Genomic DNA, 25,624 nt, shown 5'->3' with positions numbered 1-25,624 from the left:
CGAGGCAGCTCAAGAAATTGCAATTTTTTGCCAAAAATCTCAAAATTTTTTTATAATAAGTACAGTTTGGAATGTTTAGTGCTGAAGTGCACATTTGGTGCTGGCTTTTTGTTTTTTCTTCATTGAATTGGTCGGTGGTTGACCTCCACCTTGCTATGCACCCCAATTTGGGATGTATTCCATCTGTCTGGATTTTGGCGGTTGGTGACTGTTCACATTAAGTCATCAGGCTTTGTCCACAGGCTATTTACTTCATGCAGCATTTGCTTGGCCCTGTCCCGCCCACAGCCATGACTCAGTCATGGGTACGGGATTGAAATAGACCAGGTGAGTGCTGCTAAGAGCAGTTCTACTATTCATATGTGAGGCCGTATGGCACATTTTATAAAAATATTTTAGTGTAGGACTGCCTCAAATGAGATTTGCCGTGACGTGGCGAGGCAGCTCAAGAAATTGCAATTTTTTGCCAAAAATCTCAAAAATTTTTTATAATAAGTACAGTTTGGAATGTTTAGTGCTGAAGTGCACATTTGGTGCTGGCTTTTTGTTTTTTAATCACTGCCTTAAGTCTGGAACCCATGGACATCACCAAACGCTGGGTTTCCTCCTTCTTAATGCTTTGCCAGGCCTTTACAGCCGCAGCCTTCAGGTCTTGCTTGTTTGTGGGTCTTTCCGTCTTAAGTCTGGATTTGAGCAAGTGAAATGCATGCTCAATTGGGTTAAGATCTGGTGATTGACTTGGCCATTGCAGAATGTTCCACTTTTTAGCACTCATGAACTCCTGGGTAGCTTTGGCTGTATGCTTGGGGTCATTGTCCATCTGTACTATGAAGCGCCGTCCGATCAACTTTGCGGCATTTGGCTGAATCTGGGCTGAAAGTATATCCCGGTACACTTCAGAATTCATCCGGCTCCTCTTGTCTGCTGTTATGTCATCAATAAACATAAGTGACCCAGTGCCATTGAAAGCCATGCATGCCCATGCCATCACGTTGCCTCCACCATGTTTTACAGAGGATGTGGTGTGCCTTGGATCATGTGCCGTTCCCTTTCTTCCCCAAACTTTTTTCTTCCCATTATTCTGGTACAGGTTGATCTTTGTCTCATCTGTCCATAGAATACTTTTCCAGAACTGAGCTGGCTTCATGAGGTGTTTTTCAGCAAATTTAACTCTGGCCTGTCTACTTTTGGAATTGATGAATGGTTTGCATCTAGATGTGAACCCTTTGTATTTACTTTCATGGAGTCTTCTCTTTACAGTTGACTTAGAGACAGATACACCTACTTCACTGAGAGTGTTCTGGACTTCAGTTGATGTTGTGAACGGGTTCTTCTTCACCAAAGAAAGTATGCGGCGATCATCCACCACTGTTGTCATCCGTGGACGCCCAGGCCTTTTTGAGTTCCCAAGCTCACCAGTCAATTCCTTTTTTCTCAGAATGTACCCGACTGTTGATTTTGCTACTCCAAGCATGTCTGCTATCTCTCTGATGGATTTTTTCTTTTTTTTCAGCCTCAGGATGATCTGCTTCACCTCAATTGAGAGTTCCTTAGACCGCATGTTGTCTGGTCACAGCAACAGCTTCCAAATGCAAAACCACACACCTGTAATCAACCCCAGACCTTTTAACTACTTCATTGATTACAGGTTAATGAGGGAGACGCCTTCAGAGTTAATTGCAGCCCTTAGAGTCCCTTGTCCAATTACTTTTGGTCCCTTGAAAAAGAGGAGGCTATGCATTACAGAGCTATGATTCCTAAACCCTTTCTCCGATTTGAATGTGAAAACTCTCATATTGCAGCTGGGAGTGTGCACTTTCAGCCCATATTATATATATATAATTGTATTTCTGAACATGTTTTTGTAAACAGCTAAAATAACAAAACTTGTGTCACTGTCCAAATATTTCTGGACCTAACTGTACATCTGCGCAGTTCTGATTTGAAATCCAACTCCGTGACCCTGAGAGAGACCCGGAGGTCTCCCCCAACACTTCCTCCAACACCATTACGTGCCTAGGCCCTTGCTTGCTCTGCACTCACCCTGGCTAGTGAGAAGGTCGACAAGAACACTAGTCTCACCACTGCAATAATATAACACAAGGTAAGGGAGAAAGATGGGGGAAGTAGACTCAAAAAGGAAAACACTTCAAGCTTCTCCAATGCAGCTAAACACCACAACCAAGATAGTCACGACTCCTCAGCTTCTTCTTCTAATATAATGCGTTGCTGGCACAAATGAATAAAATTGCAAGTATACCTGGTGGGATAGTAGAGCTTGGCGGCGGATAGGTGGTCCCAACGTCCGTTTTCGAGGGAAGTGAGAAAAAGCGCTCAGGCGAAACGGACGTTGGGACCGCCTATCCGCCGCCACGCTCTACTACCCCACCAGGTATACTTCCATTTTTCTTCATTTGTGCCAGCAACGCATTATATTGCGCTGCACTCTCTTTGGCTGGCACATTTACTGCCTCTCCTTTCCTTTTTCCCTTTCCTCAGCCTACACTTCTTAGCTCAGGAGCTGTGCTCTGCTCTCCACCTTTCTTTCCCAGGTCCGGTCATAATTGAAATACATGTTCACGGTACCTCTCGGCTCCATGACTACTTTTTACAATACTATTTACCATCAGTGTCCCCTCTCTCAGCTCCACGACTAGTTCCTGTATACTTTGTATACTATTTGCACCTCTCTGCTCACGTCTATTTTTTCACCTTCTATTTCTCTCTGGTGCTCAGGTACACCACTGCCAGTCCTTACCATCCAGAAGTACTTATTTTTGTTTACTATTTTTCCTTTGGCATTCCCTGTTATATACAGGTTTATGCATCTGGATTGTAATTTTCCTTACCCATTTTTAGTTATGGACTGCCACTGGTACACCTGACCCTACTCTTCTTCGCACTAATACTCTTTTCTTCCTATTTTCCATTATCCTGGTATACCTCCTCAGCTATTGATTAGTTATTGTGCTGCGACTCATATTCAGCTGTGGAGGGGCTTTATGTCATTTCTTACCTGCTGGGGTTTAGGGGTTTCTCTTGGGCCCATATTTTTGACATACAATTTTTCATTACCATCTTCACTAATCCCAATGCCCCCCCCCCCACCTCCCCCCGTTTTCTTGAGTGGCGGCTTGGATTGTTTTAATGTCAATTGTGTTCTATACTAAGTCTTGTATCCACTTGCAGCCTTGTGACTCCATCCCTTTTGTCTTACTTGAATATGCAAATCTTATGACTATTCTGAAATGTATACAATTTTAATATCGGTGTTAATAAAATTTGATATTTTTTGCATTCAACCCTTGTGCCATTTTTCTTCTTGTCCTCTTTGTTTACAATGTTTATCGAAGTAGGCACATTTCCTGTGGGAACCTTTGAACTGTTTCCCTCAGTGTATACATAATTAGCCATGCATTTTTTGTTTACAAAAGGTTAAGTAGGTAGTTAAACTTGAGCCTACTTCAGGAACCTGTTTTCCCCTGCGTGCCTAGCTACCAGTAGTCTCCGTACTCATCCAGCTGACTCCCTCAGTGTCTTGCTGACCAACTGGCTTCCTCACTGGCTTTCTGACCGACTGGCTGGCAACCGTTCTGCCCCGCCAACGGTTAGTACACGGGCAGGGTCTGACTAGCGTGTCAGCGACCCTCAATCCTCTGCGACCACACTCTGCACTCTTCTTTAGCAGACTGACTAACTCCTCTCACTTTCCTTACAGCCACTGCCACCTAGCTTCCAGCCTCTCTACTGCACTCCTTGATTGGATGTGGAGGCACGCCCCCTCCTGGATCTGCCCAGGGGTCCCCTCAAAGGTGTGTTAGACCTGGTTACAATGTGTCTGTGCGTACACACCCTATTCAGCTTTTGGATTACCTGTTTGCACTCACCCAGCATGGGTGCAGTACTCAGTGGCACCTGACCAGGTCAGGGGCGCCACACATGCATCATGGCTCTGCCAAACATTTAATTACACCTTTCCATTTATGTGGTGCATTGTGATGGTCTTACTTTTTAAAAAATCATTAAACAAAAAAAATTTTAAAAATACATTTCTGCACATTAAATTTACTACAAGGTTTAGTTTACGCTGGAAAAAAATGGAAAATTATTTTTTAGCTGGACTGGGAAAGTCAACGTTGTTAACGTTGGAACTTATTAATTTTTCTTGTTGAGTTATAGTACATCCATTTATCTGATCCATTACAGAATGTCCTTTCAATAAATTTGGGGACTAATTAGATTTAAATATCATATATCATTACAGAATTTGATATCCCCAGGCAATATTTACTGCAGTGCAGCTGCGAGTTGTGCACCATTAGGTTGTTCCTGGCAGAATCACCAGGATACACGGTATGAGCCAAACACGATGTCGGCATCCAGATTATGTTCAATGAACTTTACTATGTGTGTTTGAAAAATTCCTTTCCAATTAGTAATAACTGCATAGCTTACAAATAATAAAATAAAAAAATAATAAATTGATTATTAAAATCACATCTACGTGTAATAAAGAAGAAGTATAGTTCCAAGGTTCAATAATTTTCAAAAACATATTTTTGGAAAAAATCTTGAAATCCTGCCATGATTATTGAATTTCAAGGACAATCAACTATGCATCTATGACAAGCACCAGACATACCGAAAAGAGTCTCTTTTCCAAGAGAGGAGAATAGTTGTGAGTAGCAGCCATATATTTAGAGCTCGTCCTGCGAGATCAGCAAAGTATTTCCCAGAGAAGTCCTTGGCACGGAATATTTGGCTTCTACTCATCTTGGCAGAGTTGGTTTCATTCAGACACATTGCTTGTTTCAAGTCAGAATTGTGACTAGGTCAAACTAAAACTTTAATGTATCTTCAGCTGAAATGATTCCCACCCCTGAATTTTTGATCATAACCCAATTAAACTTTATCTTCAACTTTCAGACATATGATGTGATCTTGACCCTTCAAGGTCAAGGATATTTTGGAATATCAAGTTTTAAAGCTCAAAACTTTTGAAGTCAATACCTTTTTTGATGAAATGCAGATAAAATAATGAAATAAGATAATAAAATAAGAATTCATATCTTATAATCTTGTAAGTGTTTTATACATGTTAGGTTTGAGTTACATTAAATTACATTAAGTTGCAAGGGGTTGGACCCAAAGGCCCTTGAGGTCCCTTCCAACTCTACTATTCTTTGATTCTATGATTCTATGATTAAAGAGTAACAGTCATGAAAATGTTGAATCCATGAATGGACATCATGGTGGCTCAGTTACTAGTACTGTTGTTTGGCAGCACTCAACCGTGAGTGTCTATCTGACACTCATGAGTACCTCTGATTGTCAGAATTCGGTTGTCCTTCTAGTGGCTGCTATAATTCACCTTGATAATTATGCTGCATTTCTACTCCTTACCATGGGATGCTGCTCCTGGATCATGGAAAAATTGAGATATTTAGCATACAAAAATGGTCATTTCTATATCTGCCCAGTAGCCACGTCAAGGCATACCTCATATAGCCTTGACGTGGCTACTGGGCAGATATAGAAATGACCATTTTTGTATGCTAAACATCTCAATTTTTCTTAGATTTCCTTAAGCAGCAATGCATATTTATATTCTTACATTAATTGTTTGCATGCCAAGGATAGATCATTAATGTTAAACTCCCGAACAACCCCTTTAATATCCCTCTACTTTACATGTACCTCATTAATGACAATATATAAATACAAAATCACTGGTCCCCTTAACTACCCTATATTAATATTAATAGCCATATACAGTACAGACCAAAGGTTTGGACACACCTTCTCATTCAAAGAGTTTTCTTTATTTTCATGACTCTGAAAATTGTAGATTCACATTGAAGGCATCAAAACTATGAATTAACACATGTGGAATGAAATACTTAACAAAAAAGTGTGAAACAACTGAAAATATGTCTTATATTCTAGGTTCTGCAAAGTAGCCACCTTTTGCTTTGATTACTGCTTTGCACACTCTTGGCATTCTCTTGATGAGCTTCAAGAGGTAGTTACCGGAAATGGTCATCCAACAGTCTTGAAGGAGTTCCCAGAGATGCTTAGAACTTGTTGGCCCTTTTGCCTTCACTTTGCGGTCCAGCTCACCCCAAACCATCTCGATTGGGTTCAGGTCTGGTGACTGTGGAGACCAGGTCATCTGGCGTAGCACCCCATCACTCTCCTTCTTAGTTAAGTAGCCCTTACACAGCCTGGAGATATGTTTGGTGTCATTGTCCTATTGAAAAATAAATAATGGTCCAACTAAACGCAAACCGGATGGAATAGCATGCCGCTGCAAGATGCTGTGGTAACCATGCTGGCTCTCTATGCCTTCAATTTTGAATAAATGCCCAACAGTGTCACCAGCAAAGCACCCCTACAATATCACACCTCCTCCTCCATGCTTCATGGTGGGAACCTGGCATGTAGAGTCCATCCGTTCACCTTTTCTGCGTCGCACAAACAAAGACACGGTGGTTGGATCCAAAGATCTCAAATTTGGACTCATCAGACCAAAGCACAGATTTCCACTGGTGTAATGTCCATTCCTTGTATTCTTTAGCAAAACAAGTCTCTACTGCTTGTTGCCTGTCCTTAGCAGTGGTTTCCTAGCAGCTATTTGACCATGAAGGCCTGCTGCATGTAGTCTCCTCTTAACAGTTGTTCTAGAGATATGTCTACTGGTAGAACTCTGTGTGGCATTGACTTGGTCTCTAATCTGAGCTGCTGTCAACCTGCGATTTCTGAGGCTGGGGACTCGGATAAACTTATCCTCCACAGCAGAGGTGACTCTTGGTCTTCTTTTCCTGGGGCGCGCCTCATGTGAGGCAGTTTCTTTGTAGCGTTTGATGGTTTTTGACACTGCACTTGGGGACACTTTCAAAGTTTTCCCAATTTTTCGGACTGACTGACCTTCATTTCTTAAAGTAATGATAGCCACTCATTTTTCTTTACTTAGCTCCTTTTTTCTTGCCATAATACAAATTCTAACAGTCTATACAGTAGGACTATCAGCTGTGTATCCACCAGACTTCTGCACAACACAACTGATGGTCCCAACCCCATTTATAAGGCAAGAAATCCCACTTATTAAACATGACAGGGCACACCTGTGAAGTGAAAGCCATTTCCGGTGACTACCTCTTGAAGCTCATCAAGAGAATGCCAAGAATAATCAAAGCAAAAGGTGGCTACTTTGAAGAACCTATAATATAAGACATATTTTCAGTTGTTTCACATTTTTTTTAAGTATTTCATTCCACATGTTTTAATTCATAGTTTTGATGCCTTCAATGTGAATCTACAATTTTCAGAGTCATAAAAATAAAGAAAACTCTTTGAATGAGAAGGTGTGTCCAAACCTTTTTGTGTGTACTGTATAATGGATGAAGATGAAATGTAATTTGTCTAATTTGGACACCAATTCTCATGAGGGATCATCAGTTATACCCACTTTGTTAACTCCTCCTTACACTGCTGTTCAAAAGAACATATATTCTTCTAAATTGTAAATTATGCACAAAAATATATATTAAACCTTTTTTAAAGTCATCATAGCGGTATCGAGAATAAGTTCTATTAGTTTTTATAAGTCTATTCATTTAAACACTAAGGTAAGAAAATGAAATCTGGAAGGGATACGTAACCCTGTAGGAATCATATTTAATAAAAATGATTTAAATGATAAAAAAAACTTGAAGGAGTGAAGTTGTTTTAAGTGTTTTTTTATCTTTTACGATAGCTCTTTTTAATATAACCTTCATTTAGATATAAGAGTCTGAATGTCACAATGGGACCTGCTGAGTATTACTGTTGATTCCCCCTTTTCAGATCTTAATTCTGCTGTTATTTTTTTTCAACCGCGGCAGAACTTTTGTTCTTTAATTGTCAAGTTGCTCATTTTTATTTGCATTTTGATAGGATTATTAAATCTTTTGTGTTAAAACAAGAATCACTTTCAGATTAGTATTGTTTTCACACTTTTCCCTCTTCCCATTTTCATATTTAAATACATTGGCTGCTTAATTTTATTGAATACACAATGAGGTTTCGAAAGTATTTTATCCAACTGCGTTTACTTTGTCATGCCGAGCAGATTCCTCTTTCTAATATAAGTAGATAACATCAGACTTAGATTTTCCCTAAAATGACATTTAATTAATTTCAGTTAAGAGTGACTAAATACTTAGTATTATTTTGAAAGGGCACATGTCCATCAAGTTCAACCATGAGACAGGAGGAAGGACGAGATAAAAATCTAAACCTCTGTTTCCAATTACTGATCCAACGGAAGGAAAAAAATGTTAACAGACAAAGGTTAAAGAGGACCAACCAGCAAGATACAGTTAGGTCCAGAAATATTTGGACAGTGACACAATTTTCGCGAGTTGGGCTCTGCATGCCACCACATTGGATTTGAAATGAAACCTCTACAACAGAATTCAAGTGCAGATTGTAACGTTTAATTTGAAGGTTTGAACAAAAATATCTGATAGAAATTGTAGGAATTGTACACATTTCTTTACAAACACTCCACATTTTAGGAGGTCAAAAGTAATTGGACAAATAAACCAAACCCAAACAAAATATTTTTATTTTCAATATTTTGTTGCGAATCCTTTGGAGGCAATCACTGCCTTAAGTCTGGAACCCATGGACATCACCAAACGCTGGGTTTCCTCCTTCTTAATGCTTTGCCAGGCCTTTACAGCCGCAGCCTTCAGGTCTTGCTTGTTTGTGGGTCTTTCCATCTTAAGTCTGGATTTGAGCAAGTGAAATGCATGCTCAATTGGGTTAAGATCTGGTGATTGACTTGGCCATTGCAGAATGTTCCACTTTTTTGCACTCATGAACTCCTGGGTAGCTTTGGCTGTATGCTTGGGGTCATTGTCCATCTGTACTATGAAGCGCCGTCCGATCAACTTTGCGGCATTTGGCTGAATCTGGGCTGAAAGTATATCCCGGTACACTTCAGAATTCATCCAGCTACTCTTGTCTGCTGTTATGTCATCAATAAACACAAGTGACCCAGTGCCATTGAAAGCCATGCATGCCCATGCCATCACGTTGCCTCCACCATGTTTTACAGAGGATGGGGTGTGCCTTGGATCATGTGCCGTTCCCTTTCTTCTCCAAACTTTTTTCTTCCCATCATTCTGGTACAGGTTGATCTTTGTCTCATCTGTCCATAGAATACTTTTCCAGAACTGAGCTGGCTTCATGAGGTGTTTTTCAGCAAATTTAACTCTAGCCTGTCTATTTTTGGAATTGATGAATGGTTTGCATCTAGATGTGAACCCTTTGTATTTACTTTCATGGAGTCTTCTCTTTACTGTTGACTTAGAGACAGATACACCTACTTCACTGAGAGTGTTCTGGACTTCAGTTGATGTTGTGAACGGGTTCTTCTTCACCAAAGAAAGTATGCGGCGATCATCCACCACTGTTGTCATCCGTGGACGCCCAGGCCTTTTTGAGTTCCCAAGCTCACCAGTCAATTCCTTTTTTCTCAGAATGTACCCGACTGTTGATTTTGCTACTCCAAGCATGTCTGCTATCTCTCTGATGGATTTTTTCTTTTTTTTCAGCCTCAGGATGTTCTGCTTCACCTCAATTGAGAGTTCCTTAGACCGCATGTTGTCTGGTCAAAGCAACAGCTTCCAAATGCAAAACCACACACCTGTAATCAACCCCAGACCTTTTAACTACTTCATTGATTACAGGGTAACGAGGGAGACGCCTTCAGAGTTAATTGCAGCCCTTAGAGTCCCTTGTCCAATTACTTTTGGTCCCTTGAAAAAGAGGAGGCTATGCATTACAGAGCTATGATTCTTAAACCCTTTCTCCGATTTGGATGTGAAAACTCTCATATTGCAGCTGGGAGTGTGCACTTTCAGCCCATATTATATATATAATTGTATTTCTGAACATGTTTTTGTAAACAGCTAAAATAACAAAACTTGTGTCACTGTCCAAATATTTCTGGCCCTGACTGTATACCCATATAAACTAAATCCAGTGCTATACTGGCGCTATCATGCTGATTCTAAACATCCATTTAGTTGTAAGATCGGATATAAAGTTTGTGAAATACAGGCAAGTAAAGTTTGTGAAATACACTGTTACTTGATTGATAGGTGCAACGGAATATCAAATAAGTAGACCGGGTTTGCTAGTTATTCCCGCCCCTGTCTGCCTGCCTGTCCTCCCTCGCCCTTTCCTTCCTCCCTCTGTAATTACAGAGACAGGGGAAGGAAGGAAAGGCAGGAAAACAGGGGTGCAAATAACTAGCAAAACGTGACCCACCTATTAGATATTCTGCAGCACCTATCAATCAAGTAACAATGTATTTCTCAAACTTTATTTGCCTGTATTTCAGAAAGTATACATCCGATCTCACAACTAAAGGTATGAATAGAATCAGCATGATAGCGCCAGTATAGCACTGGATTTAGTTTATATAGGAAAATATTGGTGGTTGGCCCTCTTTAATCAGGTAAAAGGATTCAAATTCCTTTTCAAGCCCAAAAAGGCACTCAGATCATTTAAAAAAGGATTCTCTGGGGGAAACAAGGATTGCAGGAAGCTCCGAAAAGAGAAAACAAGCAGTTTTCGATATTCTATGTATAACATGGTTGGTGGTCCCTGGGGGGTTCATTATCTCGTTGGTGTTGCTGAATCTAAAAAGAAAAGTATAATATATGTATATATATATATATATATATATATATATATATATGTATATATAGTGTTTCCCTGAAAATAAGACAGGGTCTTATATAATGTTTTGCTACAAAAGATGCGCTAGGGTTTATTTTCAGGGGATATCTTATGTTTTCCCATGAAAAAAAATTCACATTTACTTTTCGAACAAAAACAAAAATCAACATTTTTTCAAGTATGATAATGTCATCACATTCTGGAACATCAAGATTTTGTGTTAATCCTATTGCTGGTGCCGATGCATACATACCCAGTCCTATAGTGGTAGGTACATACCATAGTTACAAATGTTTCAATTACCTGTTTAAATGTGGGGACCACGGGGGAACACTATTCTCCTTAGGGAGACTTTGCAAGCCAGTCTATCTATATCTATCTATATCCTGAGTCATATTGCAAAGGATTGGCTATCATGACAACCAATCGGCGTCTTGTGACCACGACATGGAGCCACCAAGGACAAACTCTCCGCCAGCGCATGTTAAATCCCGTTGTCAGAGATTGACAATGGGATTTAACTGGTTAAAAGGCACGGGTGGATTGCTGATCCACCTGCACCTGTTCACTGCACATGTCGGCTGATCAGATTAGCGTGAGGTACTGATATGTCCAAAGTCGTGAAGGGGTTAAAAGAATTTTGCAGGGTTAGAGAAAATTGTCACGAGTGGGACCTATGCTAGCCCTAAGACTGGGACCCCTGCACTCACCCTCATCCCAGAGGTACCATTACTGGTAAGGAGATCCAGGTCTCCGACCTGGCCCTGTGTTCTGTCAGCCCCTGACCTATTACCCCTGCACCCCCTACCCAGGGTTAGGCAGGACAAAAAGTAATACACCTCCCACAAGACAAAGACAAGGGGGTAAAACTGAAACTCCCACTGCAAATATCCATACAGGGGAGACAAAAAGACACCAGTGGGGATAAACCAAAGGGGAAGGAGAAAAGCACACCAGGGAACTTTTATACAGCGTATACCATAAATCACTGATCACCAAATGGAGCATCGCCACGGACACTGGGATATCGCAAGTGCAAGTAGAAACTATCTTCGGAGGTCTCCTACTACACTCCCTAGCCTTAAATAGGAGGAGACCACCTGTGGAAGGTAATCAGAAGAGTAGCATACTGCTCCAAAAAATGATTAACCCCTGCACAACTGGGAGCAGTGAAACAACTCAGCCGATGCCCAGCTGAACTGAGCACTTAAGAAAGATCAAGTTGCCTATCGGGCTCTGCAATGTAAACAGAGTCCTGCGCTGTAGAAGTAATCCGCGTGTGCAGATCCAGACAGTGCATGACAAGCATGGTCAGAAACTTTTGGTTATAGCCACTGCTGGATACTAGTCTACTTTGCAAGTTGAGTATGAGCAATTTTTTCCTTGGAAAATAAAAAGAAAGGAAAAAATAATGTTTTTTGGAATCACCAGTTTAGTACCAAACAGCCACGTATATTTCTGTTAGATATGTGTTTTTGTATCTGCCATCCAAAGACCTGCTGTATTATTTTGTACTGCAATTTCTCTCAATATAAAAAAAAAGAAAAAACACAAATAAAAGAAAAAACACTTCTATTTTATTGTTTATATATTTTTTTCTTATATAATTTAAAAGAATGGGACGAATTGCAACACCACACACAAACCAAGGACTAAAGTGGAGCTGTGTTTGAAAGAAAATGAAACCCCTTTTTTCTAATCATGGACTTTTAAGACTGAAAATAAAGCAATTACTGAGGACACATAACATAAATAGATTTTCCTCACGATTTTCTGAAACCAAACACTTGAAGGTGTCATACAAAGAGGCACGTTTTATGACCATGAATTTATCATTTTGAACCTGAGATATCAAGGAAAATAAATTTGGAACTCCTCTTTTCTTTCGCTTTTTATCACCTATTTTAACATATAGATAGCTACACATTTTTTAGAGAAATAAATGGATACTAGTATTTCTTGCCTAACAAATTTTATTAATACTTAAAGGGGTTCGTCCCAACAAAAAAAGTAAATTTTAACCAACAGATCTTGGAATAATAATAATTTCCACAATTGGATGTGTTAAAAAATGTTCCTGTGTTGAGATAAATTTAGATATGTGTCACGGATGTGTCACGGCTGACTTACAATACAGTGGGAGCGAGTGTTAGAAAATCCCAGAGATTGGCAGCATGTGTTGTTATCTGACAGTTCCCTGTTCAGACTCTATGACCCTGGGAAACTGTCAACTTTTCCTCTCAGTTGCCAGCCTCTGACTTCTTTTATAAACCTCACCCTGGGGTGGTTTGGGTGCAGTGTATAGTTGTTCCTGGCTGTGGTCTGCAGCAGTAATCTCCTTGTGTTGTTCCAGAGATGCCTGTGGTAGCTGCTCCTAAGAAAAGTGTTTGACTTTTGCTATCTACCTGGGCTCAGGTGATAGCATATGCGTTTCCCCTGTATTGCTTGCATTTGTCTCCCTTAGCGTTAGTGGTGTTGACAAGCGCTCATACCCGCCATCCTTACTTAGGGCCCAGATCAAGTTTTACATAGGGTGAGGTATTCCTGCCCGGCGACAGGTGTGGGAACCTGTATAGGGTTGGTGAGGACAGTGAGGGTGAGCTGCAGGTTGTTGTCATGGGTCACCACTTCCCCCTTTTACTAGTGATAGGGCATTTCTTTCCTCTTCCCTTTGTATTGCACTATATGGCCAGCATAGCTTCTATCCCCGGTCGTGACAATATGTATCCCTGCTATGTACTGTGTAATGGCCGTATCTGACCATACATAGGCAGAAACCATAGCTCCTAACCAGGCGGGAGAAACATAAGTCACTTACAATAAGTGAGTATACAGACAAAATAGCTGGGTCTCACAGCTACTATTTTCTGAGGCAACACATCTCTCTGCCTGACATAACATATTTCCCTGACTGTTTTATCACAGGAGTGAGTGTTTATGCCAGGTCATAGAAGCTCAGCTCGTACATCATTGTCTTGATTTATGATGAGCTCACAGGGCTCCAGATATGGCAGAAATATTTACTCCTGTGATAAAACAGGCAGGGAAATGTGTTACCTCTTGCAGGGAACCATGTTACTTCAGAAAGTAGCAGCTTAGATCCAGATTATTTTCTCTTTATGCTCACTTAATGAATAGCAGGGACACATTTATAAGCAGGGTCTCACAGCTGCTATTTTCTGAGGCAACATCTCTCTGCATGAGGTAACACATTTCCCTGTCTGTTTTATCAGAGGAGTGAGTGTTTCAGTGAGGTCATAGAAGCTCAGCTCGTACATCATTGACTTGATTTATGATGTGCTCAGTGAGCCGCAGATATGACAAACACTCACTCCTGTGAACAGGCAGGGAGATGTGTTACCTCATACAAGGAACTGTGTTACCACAGAAAATAGCAGCATAGAGCCCGATTGTTTCATATTTATGCTCACTAAATGCATAGCAGGGGCACACATATTAGATTATCTCAGCACAGGAACATTTTATTACCTCATCCAATTGTGGAAATTATTATTATTCCAACATCTTTTAATTAAAATGAACTTTGTTTGTGGCAGAACCCCTTTATTGTCGTAAAATCAACAGTACTAGAATTTTATAATTGCTCTTAGGCTATATGACCATATCTTTGTTTAACGGTCGACATATGGATCACGTTGCACAAACTAGATGCGGGTCTCTTGACCTGAACTTGACAACATCATAAATATACATTAGGTTGTTGAGTTCGGGTCAGGCGGTCCATGCAACACGGTTCCTACTCAGACTTTGAAACATACATGTGTGAATATGGCCTTAGAGATTATAAAAGGTCCTAAATTATTGAATGTGGAGGTCAATTGCAAAGTCTAAAGGCCCCGCTACACGCAACGACATCACTAACGAGATATCGCTGGAAATACTCACAAAATCGTTGATTGTTGACATGTCGTTCATTTGCCAAATATCGTTGCTCGTTCTGGATGCAGGTTGTTCATCGTTCCTGAGGCAGCACACATCGCTACGTGTGAGATCCCAGGAACAAGGAACAACACCGTACCTGCGTCCTCTGGCAACGAGGTGGGAGTGACGTTAATGCAGGTGCTCTCCGCTCCTCCGCTTCTATTAGTGGCCCGCTGATTGATGTCGCTGTGACGCCGCACGAACCTCCCCCTTAAAGAGAGAGTTCGCCGGCCACAGCGACGTCGTTAGAAAGGTATGTGCATGTGACGTGTATCTGCGATATTGTTCACCACGGGCAGTGATTTGCCCGTGACGCACGCACGACGGGGGCGGGTGCGATCACTAGCGACATTGCTAGCAATATCGTTCTGTGTAAAGCAGTCTCTAAACTTTAAGATAGAGTATATTTACTTCTTTGTATTTAGTTCTAAAAAGGTGTGGATCCTGCAATATTCCTTAGTTTTCAGTTTTTCTTTCTTGTATCATAAGATGTGGCATTTTTCTTTAAATTAGAATAATATATAGTTGTGGTAAACATTGACACATGTACTATACCTAACAACATACAGGGTAAAACATGAAATATTGACTGTGGGGAAAGGTTTAGAACAGAATACTAATAGGATGTCTTAACCATTCTTACTGCCGCATCTGTCCCTCCATTTCGTCACCTTGTTTCTTCCAAAGCTTCTTTTTTGTTATTAATTTGTTCCACTGTGTAAAACCTCACTCGTTAGTGCCCTTTACTCTCTCACCATCCGCGATGAAGTGCTCTGGCACATGTAGTGTGACCTTCACGGTGAGCGGGCAGGGAATTTGCGACCCACACACTACAGCCAACACGCAGGCACTCACCCCGACCAACGTCAGGGCTGTTCGGCTTAGTGGACTCTTCAAAGTACCTGAAATAAGGATAAAAAAACCATATAAGACTAATAATATTAAATATCTAGAAATATCTGGAGCAAATATTTTTCAAAAATATTAAAAATGTATCAATCCATAAAGACCAGATAAAGAGTACACAATATGTAAATGTAATCTCTGCATACACAATGATACCAAAAAACAGTTCATGGACACACCATTAAAAATTACATAAATATGAATGAATGAGAAAATACATATTTTTCAAGACTTCTGCCTTTCGTCCTGGTAGCTGGATATCACTAGGCTTCTAGGCCAAATCCTGACTGGTAACCCATTCTATTTTTTGTCTAATCCGGGCTTGTTCATCTCCTTTTTGAGAATTGACCATAGGTTCTCAATGGGCTTCACATTTGGGTAGTTTTCTGGCCATAGACCCAAAATTTCAATGTTTTGTTCACCAAGCCAATTGGTTATTGGTTACCCCTTTTGTCTTGTAAGGCCGGTGTCCCACTTGTGATTGCCTTGCGTGTATGTAGTGCGAGTTTCGTGGTGCATCACCCAGCACGGACTCACACTCACAGGAGCGGTTGGACTGCATAGAGATGCATGCAACCGACCCACTCCTGTGAGCAGAGTGTGAGTCCGTGACGGGTGACGCCCCATGAAACTCGCGCGACATACAGGCAAGGCAATGGCAAGTGGGACAGTGGCCTAATAAGGACTTCATCATCCTGGAAAAAGCATTGGTGGTCACCAAATTCCTCTAGGGTTCCTCTACATTGCTCTTGGAGGATGTTTAGATACTTTACATATTTTACCCTTTTAACATACGATTTACTTTACATATTTTTCCCTTATAGCGTACGGTTTAAATACCTCTGTATTTTGCTAAATCGGAGTTATTTGGACTTGAGTATGCCAAATATGGTATATATATATATATATATATATATATATATATATATATAAATATATACAGAGTACAGACCAAACGTTTGGAATATTCTGAATGAGATATACGTATACAGTACAGACCAAAATTGTAGATTCTCAATGAAGACATCAAAACTATGAATTAACACAAGTGAAGGCAAAAGGGCCAACAAGTGCTAAGCATGTTTGGGATCTCCTTCAAGACTGTTGGAAGACCATTTCCGGTGACTACCTCTTGAAGCTCATCAAGAGAATGACAAGAGTGTGCAAAGCAGTAATCAAAGCAAAAGGTGGCTACTTTGAAAACCTAGAATATAAGACATATTTTCAGTTGTTTCACACTTTTTTTAAGTATTTCATTCCACAGGTGTTAATTCATAGTTTTGATGCCTTCAATGGGAATCTACAATTTTCAGAATCATGAAAACAAAGTAAACTCTTTGAATGAGAAGGTGTGTCCAAACCTTTGCTCTGTACTATCTATATATATAATTGCCTTATTCTGTCTGTCTGTCAGTCTTGCTCCAAAATTGTGTCCTTACGGTGACACAAAGCTGATTGGCCACTGGGCTCGCCATGGCCCCGCCCCCCCGCACGGATTTGCCGCTCGCCTCGCCTCGGCTCCGCCCCCCCACGGATTGGTCGCTCGCCTCGGCCTGGCCCCGCCCTCTGCATGGATTGGCCACTCGCCCCGGCCCTCCGCACGCATCGCCAGACATAACCTTGCGCTGCTGGGATCGTGACGGAGCCGGTGAACGCTGGTAACCATTATACACATCGGGTAACTAAGGTCCCTTAATTACCCGATGTGTATCATAGTTACCAGTGTACACCGGCTCCGTCAGGATCCCAGCAGCGCCAGACATAACCTTGCGATGCTGGGATCTTGACGGAGCCGGTGAACGCTGGTAACCATTATACACATCGGGTAACTAAGGTCCCTTAGTTACCCGATGTGTATCATAGTTACCAGTGTACACCGGCTCCGTCAGGATCCCAGCAGCGCCAGACATAACCTTGCGATGCTGGGATCTTGACGGAGCCGGTGAACGCTGGTAACCATTATACACATCGGGTAACTAAGGTCCCTTAGTTACCCGATGTGTATCATAGTTACCAGCATACACCGGCTCCGTCACGATCCCAGCAGCGCCAGACATAACCTTGCGATGCTGGGATCTTGACGGAGCCGGTGTACGCTGGTAACCATTATACACATCGGGTAACTAAGGTCCCTTAGTTACCCGATGTGTATCATAGTTACCAGCGTACACCGGCTCCCGGTACACATGTGCAGGGAGCTGGCATTATACTCCTCTCCCCCCAGGACTACTCCTCCTATTATAGTCCTCCTATTATACTCCTCTCTGAGTCTGAGATTTAATGTTGATAAATGTAAAGTAATGCACCTAGGACGGAGTAATCCTATAGCTGCATATACAATAAATGGAATTAAACTCGGGACTACAGAACAGGAGAAGGACTTGGGTATTCTCATTACAAATAAGCTGAGTAGCAGCACTCAAGGTCAAGCAGCAGCTGCTAAAGCAAACAAGATTTTAGGGTGTATAAAGAGAGATTAGATCCCGTGATCCCAACGTATTGTTACCCCTCTATAAATCACTTGTAAGGCCACATCTGGAATACGGGATCCAGTTTTGGGCTCCACATTTTAAAAAGGACATTCAGAAGTTAGAGTCAGTTCAAAGGCGGGCAACTAGACTATTACAAGGAATGGAAGGCCTCCCATATGATGACAGGTTGAAAAAGTTAGATATGTTTAGCTTAGAAAAAAGACGTCTCAGAGGAGATCTCATTTATATGTATAAATACATGTGTGGTCAGTATAAAGGACTGGCACATGACTTATTTCTTCCAAAGACAGTACTAAGGACCAGGGGACACTCACTGCGAGTGGAAGAAAAGCGATTCCGACAGCTAAATAGGAAAGGGTTCTTTACAGTTAGAGCGGTCAGACTGTGGAATACACTACCACAAGAGGTAGTAATGGCAGATACTATAACAGCTTTTAAAAAAGGGCTGGATGATTTCCTCAGTACACAAAACATTGTTGGTTATAAATGACTTAGTGACTAAATGTAGAACTGGTGGAGGAAGGTTGAACTAGATGGACCTAGGTCTTTTTTCAACCTAAGTAACTATGTGACTATGTGACTATAATAGGAGAACTATTATAGCATGGGGGATGGAGCACGATGGGGTGCGCAGCATGGGGGATGTAGCACGATGGGGGGTGCGCAGCATGGGGAGTGCGCAGCATGGGGGATGGAGCACGATGGGGAGTGCGCAGCATGGGGGATGGAGCACGATAGGGAGTGCGCAGCATGGGGGATGGAGCACGATGGGGGGTGCGCAGCATCGGGGATGGAGCACGATGGGGAATGCGCAGCATGGGGGATGGAGCACGATGGGGGGTGGGCAGCATGGGGGATGGAGCACGATGGGGGGTGCGCAGCATGGGGGATGGGGCACGATGGGGGGTGCGCAGCATGGGGGATGGAGCACGATGGGAGGTGCACACCTCCCCCCAACACACACACACAACACACCACACACACACTGGGAACCACAAACACCGCCATACACAGACACACACAGACAACGCCGCACACACACAAAACCCAACACACAAACTCCGCGGCATACATAAATATACGCACATACCGCACAACACACACATTGCACAAAACATACCTCCCCCCAAAACACACCACACCCACACAAACCGCGCACACACACACACACACACAACGCTACAGACACACAGCGCTCCACAAACAACGCAACACACGCAACACACATACAACACCGCTCTCACCCCCCGCCACACCCAGACAACACCCAGAACATGTACAGCGCCCTACACAAACACTTGGTAACTACACACAACAACATCTATATATATATATATATATAACAAAAATCATACATGAACTACACAATACGTAAATTCTAGAATACCCGATGCGTAGAATCGGGTCACCTTCTAGTATATATATATATATATATATATATATACATATATATATATATACACACATTATACTACTCGTATATATATTATTTTTCAAGGTTGAAAACAGGTTGATTTAAACTTTTTTTTATACTTTATTGTTTTTTATACTTCTTTATACTTTAAAAAAAGTTATCTTACTCTCTAGTCTTACATGGGGACTTTATATACTGCAATACCACAATACCATAGTATATAGTGAAAGTGAAGTCCTACTATGAATTTCAGACTGTGTCTGAGCTTCACATTAGGATTATGGTGGCTGCTCCAGAGTTTTTGCAGACCCCCAGCTAACATGGTAAATCAATAATAGGGTCAGGTTGTGGGGGATGCGATTGGATCTAGTGTGAACCTTCACCAGACTTGGTGTCATTTTAATGCCACGGTCACAAGTTAAGAGGCGTATTTAATTTATTAAACTGCAGTCACTAGAGCGAGCTCTGGTCTCTGCAGTTAGCGGTAGATACCAGCTGTGCAATACAGATGGCATTTTGCTGCATATGAAGCATGCTCAGCTTTTAAGTCAGTTTTAAAGCCCTTAGGGGTACTTCGCACACTACGACATCGCAGGTGCGATGTCGGTGGGGTCAAATTGAAAGTGACGCACTTCCGGCATCGCAGGCGACATCGTAGTATGTAAAGCCTAGATGATACGATTACCGAGCGCAAAAGCGTCGTAATCGTATCATCGGTGTAGCGTCGGCGTAATCCATAATTATGCTGACGCGATGGTCCGATGTTGTTCCTCGCTCCTGCAGCAGCACACATCGCTGTGTGAAGCCGCAGGAGCGAGGAACATCTCCTACCGGTGTCACCGCAGCTTCCGTACGATATGCGGAAGGGAGAAGGTGGGCGGGATGTTTACATCCCGCTCATCTCCGCCCCTCCGCTCCTATTGGCCGCCTGCCGTGTGACGTCGCAGTGACACCGTACGACCCACCCCCTTAATAAGGAGGCGGGTCGCCGGCCAGAGAGACGTCCCAGGACAGGTGAGTCTATGTGAACCTGCCGTAGCGATAATGTTCGCTATGGCAGCTATCACAAGAATATCGCAGCTGCGACGGGGGCGGGGACTATCGCGCTCGGCATCGCAGCATCGGCTTGCGATGTCGCAGCGTGCAAAGTACCCCTTAGTGAACTATGATGCAAATGTTCATGATAAGGCATTAAAGGGTTGCATCAAATTTTTAAGTTAAATATCTTTATTATAAAAAATGGTTGTTTTTTTTTATTTTTCATATTACGATCCACAAATATAGACGTTCATAACGCCATAGAAGGGTGTCATGATGCAAAAACAAAAATAGGACATTAAAGACCTTAGGATAGGTCATTATTGTCTGGTCCGACACAAAGCATCCCTGTTGATCAGCTTCTTAGTGCGGTGGAAGCAGGCATCCGGGAATGCTCAGTACTACTGGAGCTGCCCCGATAACTGATAGCAGCCGTGGCCGGGTACTGCACAATCACATTCCATTTAAATCAATAGGAGGCGGATGTGCAGTACCCGGCCGTGGCCGCTATCAGTTGGTGGGACAGTCAACAGATTTAGAATAACTGATTGGCGGGGGTGCAGGGTGTCGGACCCTGGCCGATCAGACATTTATGACCTATCTTTAGGATAGGCCATCAATGTAAAAGTAGTGGACAATCTCTATAACATTGGCTTTTCTGCACCATTCGGTAAGAAATTTAAATGATTTTAGTGCTATAAAAATCTGAAACTTGTAAAAAAACAATATTTTGGAGTGTGTTCTCATTGTCTGACACCCATAATGTTTTAATTTTTCTACCGGAGGGCTTATTTTTGCAGAGTGAGCCCCCCATTTTTTTTTTTGCCATTTTGGGATAGGTTAGACATTTTGATCACTTCTAACAGCAATTTTTTGGTGGTGTTGTAGAAACAAGAAAACCTCAGTTTTGGTATTTTGAATATTTTTCTGTTTATGTTTTTTTTATCAATCTGGTTAATTATTTTTATAATTTTGATAGATCTGACTTTTATGGTGATACAACATGTGGGTTTTTTTATTGTCCTTATTTTTAAAAGGGGTGAAGAATGGTGATTTTAACATTGATGGGTTTTTTTTTATTTTATTTGAAAGCTTTTTAGTTTGTCCCCTGAGGGGACTTGAACCTGGGATTCTCTGGTTGCTTGTAATATATACAGCAATATCACAGTATTAAAAACCTTGGACTCCTTTGAAGCCAAGCCACAAGCTGTGTTTCAAAGGAGCTCAGTGATGACAGGCACAGAGTTGTTCAACAGGCCCCCGGCTGTCGCAGCAACCCATTGTAGCCCCGCCATCATGACACAGGGGGTGTTGAAGAGTGCATGGAGTCCAGACCAGTATTAATGACGCTGTCATGGGTGTGTCACCTGTAACAGACAGTCATGTGGTTTCTGGACATCAAAGGTCACAGGGTCTGGCTGCGCAGAATGCTCCTTGACTTTCCATCATTCCTGCTGTCAGTATTCATTGGTATAGGTAGCTTTCCTGCTTGATTCATCTCTCTCCCTTTTGGACTCAGCAGGAGGTCGACTTCCACCCATTTGTTGTTGTCTGTATTCCCTTGGTGTTTAAATACCCCTTCCTTGCTATGGACTGTGCTGGTGATATTTTCAGTTTTTTGGAGCCAAGGTTGCAAGCAGGTGGCTTGTACACCTCTGTTGTGTCGTTGATGAAAACTTTGCTGAACTTCTACCTGAGACATCTAATGATAAGTAGTTCATGCATTTTCCCCTGTGTCCTCCTTGTGTATTCTTTTAGTTTAGTGGGGTTTACGAAGAGCTCATCCCATCCATTCCCTATTTAGGGCCCAGGACTAGGGATACCTAGGGTTAAGTATCCTGCTCGGCGCATAGGTGAGCAACCTATCTAGGGTGGTGTGGGACCCCAGGGATCAGCAGTAGGTTTGGTCAGGGGGTCACCATCTTCCCTCTCTATAGAAAGAGGGTTTCCCTTCCCTTCCCTATCGACATGCGTTTGGAACTTGACCATACCTAGCGTGACAGCCGCTGTCAGAGTTTAATAGTGTCATTTAAGAGGTTAACAGTCAGAGGCGGTGCTTCACTCCACCAGCGGTAATTAGTGGCAGGTCCTGACTTTGTGTTACAGCCTTTATTTTCCAAGTGTGGGGAGGACTCACCCTGTGAGCCTGCCAATCACACCCGCTACTGTCTTGTGCACTATATTGAAATCTTGCACTACTGCAACATGTGAAATAACACAAGAAACTGGAGATCTACAAAGCCATCCATAATCTGTCTCCTCCTTATACCTCTGAACTAATCCCCTCGCTACACTCCAAAACGTAATCTCCGGTCCTCCCAAGATCTCCTTATCTCCTCTTGTCTCATTCGCTCCTCACACAACCGACTCCAAGACTTCTCCCGAGCATCCCCTGTCTTCTGGAATTTGCTGCCTCAACATGTCAGACTATCTGCTACACTTGCAAGCGTCAAACGGAACTTGAAAACTCATATGTTCAGAAATGCCTATAATCTTCAGTGATCCCACTGCTTCACCACCACAGCTGCCGCCTCACCACCACAGCTGCCGCCTCACCACTGTGCAGAGTTGCCGCCTCACCACCGTGCGGAGCTGCCGTCTCCCCACCGTGCGGAGCTGCCGCCCAACCTACACTCCACCTACTGTCTCCTCGCCAAAATCCTATAGAATTTAAGCCTGCAAGGGAAGGGTTCTCTGCCTCCGGTACTAGTCAGCCTATTGTAACCTGTATATGTATTCTGTATGTAACCCCTTCTCATGTACAACACAATGGAATTAATGGTGCTCTATAAATAAATAATAATAATAATAATAATAATCTTCTTGCAGTAAGCGTGCCATTGTAAATATCCTATATATATAGACACATATATTTATGCATTAATCACAAACATTTTGAGTCAATTACAAAGTAGAGAAGCATATTTCCTAAGAAACGTTGTGTTTGTAGTTACCTATTATTTCTACGAGGCAATTTTGCTTGATTATGTTTGCTAGCTAGGAATCCTAAACTCTTTTCCAATTTGGTCTGGTTATATTCCAAAATTGGTATGATTATCTTAAAATAAACTTAACTACACTTTCGTCTTTCCTGTCTTCATTGCTCTTCATTGCTATGCAATTACATATACTTTTCATAGTGTCTCCCTGAGATCCAATTTTTCCAAACAGTTAAGTGATTGCTGAGGAAACAAAAAAAAAAAAAGATGCATATACAATTTGGAAGTAGAAAAAACACAAGTGGATTTCAATGATCCGTGGACTGCCTCTTACGTAACAGGAAACAATGGCGTTGTTGAACCTTGTATATAAAGTATACTTGCATATTTTCTAGTTCCCAATCATATAAGGGATACAATATTAGACACAGTCTTCTCTTTTTTCACTAAGATGTACTAATAAGAAGCTTAACATGGACAAAACAGAGCTCATTGTCTTTCCTCCTCCTCATTCAACTCTTCCACCAAGCCTTTCCATCAAACTTGATGGTTGCTCACTCTCCCCAGTCTCACAAGGTTGTTGCCTTGGAGTAAAACTCGACTCTGCTCTATTCTTCAAGCCTCACATTCAAGCCCTCTTCACCTCATGCCGATTACAACTCAAAAATATCTCCCGGATCCGTGCTTTCCTTAACTATGAATCAGCAAAAACATTAGTACATGCCCTCATCATTTCCTGCCTCGACTACTACAACCTCCTGCTCTGTGGCCTCCCTTCGACATTCTTGCACCCCTCCAATCTATCCTAAACTCTGCAGCCCGCTAAACCCCCTCTCCCCTCGCTATTCCCCAGCCTCGCCACTCTGCCAATCCCCTCACTGGCTTGCCATTACCCAAAGACTCCAGTTCAAAACGTTAACCATGACATACAAAGCCATCCACAACCTGTCTCCTCCATACATCTGTGACCTAGTCTCCCGGTACCTACCCGCACGCAACCTCAGATCCTCACAAGATCTCCTTCTCTACTCCTCTCTTATCTCCTCTTCCCACAATCACATACAAGATTTCTCCCGTGCCTCCCCCATGCTCTGAAACGTTCTACCTCAGCATATCAGACTCTCCCCTACCATGGAAAGCTTCAAGAGGAACCTCAAGACCCATCTCTTCTAACAAGCCTAGAACCTACAATAACCCTCAGTCCAGTACACCACTGCCAACCAGCTCTCTCCTCACCTATTGTATCCTTACCCATCCCCTGTAAACTGTGAACCCTCGCGGGCAGGGTCCTCTCTCTTGTACCAGTCTGTTTTGTACTGTTAATGATTGTTGTACGTATACCCTTTCACTTGTAAAGCGCCATGGAATAAATGGTGCTATAATAATAGATAATAATAATAATAATAAGAAGAAGTGTCAGGTTTCCAGGTTTTCCAGTTCTCTTTTGAATGAGCTTGCCCTCAGTTAACATGGAGTTTAAGGTTCTGTTGCCCTACTTCCTGTCCAGCTGCTTAAAAGGCCGCCTCTCAGCCCAGTCCAGTGCCTGAGTATACTGCTTGCTGTGTGCTCCTGCTTTGCTGTTTCTACTTCCTGATTGCCTTGGATTCTCCTGAAACTCTACCGACCGACTCTGGACCATACCCGGTTTTCTTCAAGCTGTGCCCGGACTCCGTCTGCCGTCTTTGATCAGCACTCTGCCCGGTTCGTAACCACTCTGGACAATCATCCCGTACGGACACTCCTGGACTATACCACTTGCCCCTTGTGTACCGGCTGCCGCACATTTAGGCCTTCCGGGGTTGATTGCCGGACAGTCCCTGTACAGGGGTTCGCTCTGGTGGTCTCCCTGGGGGAGTCCGGTGCGTGGCCCCGGGAATCCCCTTCGCTCCGTTTTTTGTGTTGTTTTACTGTGTTTATTCCCGTTGTGTATCTACCATGGTGACATATTATATAACATCTTATACCAAGAACTCGTCTCTGTTGTCATTGCCCTAACGCAATCGAAATCCTCAGAACATACAGTAGTATTACAAGAAGAATTGATTGTCAAGAGCTGGTGTGACACATGAACAAGGAAAGTATAACAGAATACCCCTCTTTAGTACTTGGAACTTCTTACATATGTTCTTATAAGTGATACAGTATGTGATTAATAGATT

At 42.3% G+C, this 25,624-nt stretch overlaps 1 protein-coding gene across 1 annotated transcript in view; it reads right to left on the bottom strand.

The window, feature by feature from the left end:
- Positions 1-25,624, bottom strand: part of ASTN2 (astrotactin 2) — a 935,497-nt gene that overhangs the window by 591,405 nt on the left and 318,468 nt on the right. Inside the window, exon 5 of the mRNA XM_075324083.1 lies at positions 15,432-15,578. Coding sequence (XP_075180198.1) covers positions 15,432-15,578 — 147 coding nt within the window. The remainder of the gene's footprint in view (positions 1-15,431; positions 15,579-25,624) is intronic.

Source organism: Anomaloglossus baeobatrachus, chromosome 9 (genome assembly GCF_048569485.1).
Source record: "Anomaloglossus baeobatrachus isolate aAnoBae1 chromosome 9, aAnoBae1.hap1, whole genome shotgun sequence".
Classification (NCBI taxonomy): domain Eukaryota; kingdom Metazoa; phylum Chordata; class Amphibia; order Anura; family Aromobatidae; genus Anomaloglossus; species Anomaloglossus baeobatrachus.
This window is presented reverse-complemented; position numbering and strand designations above follow the sequence as displayed.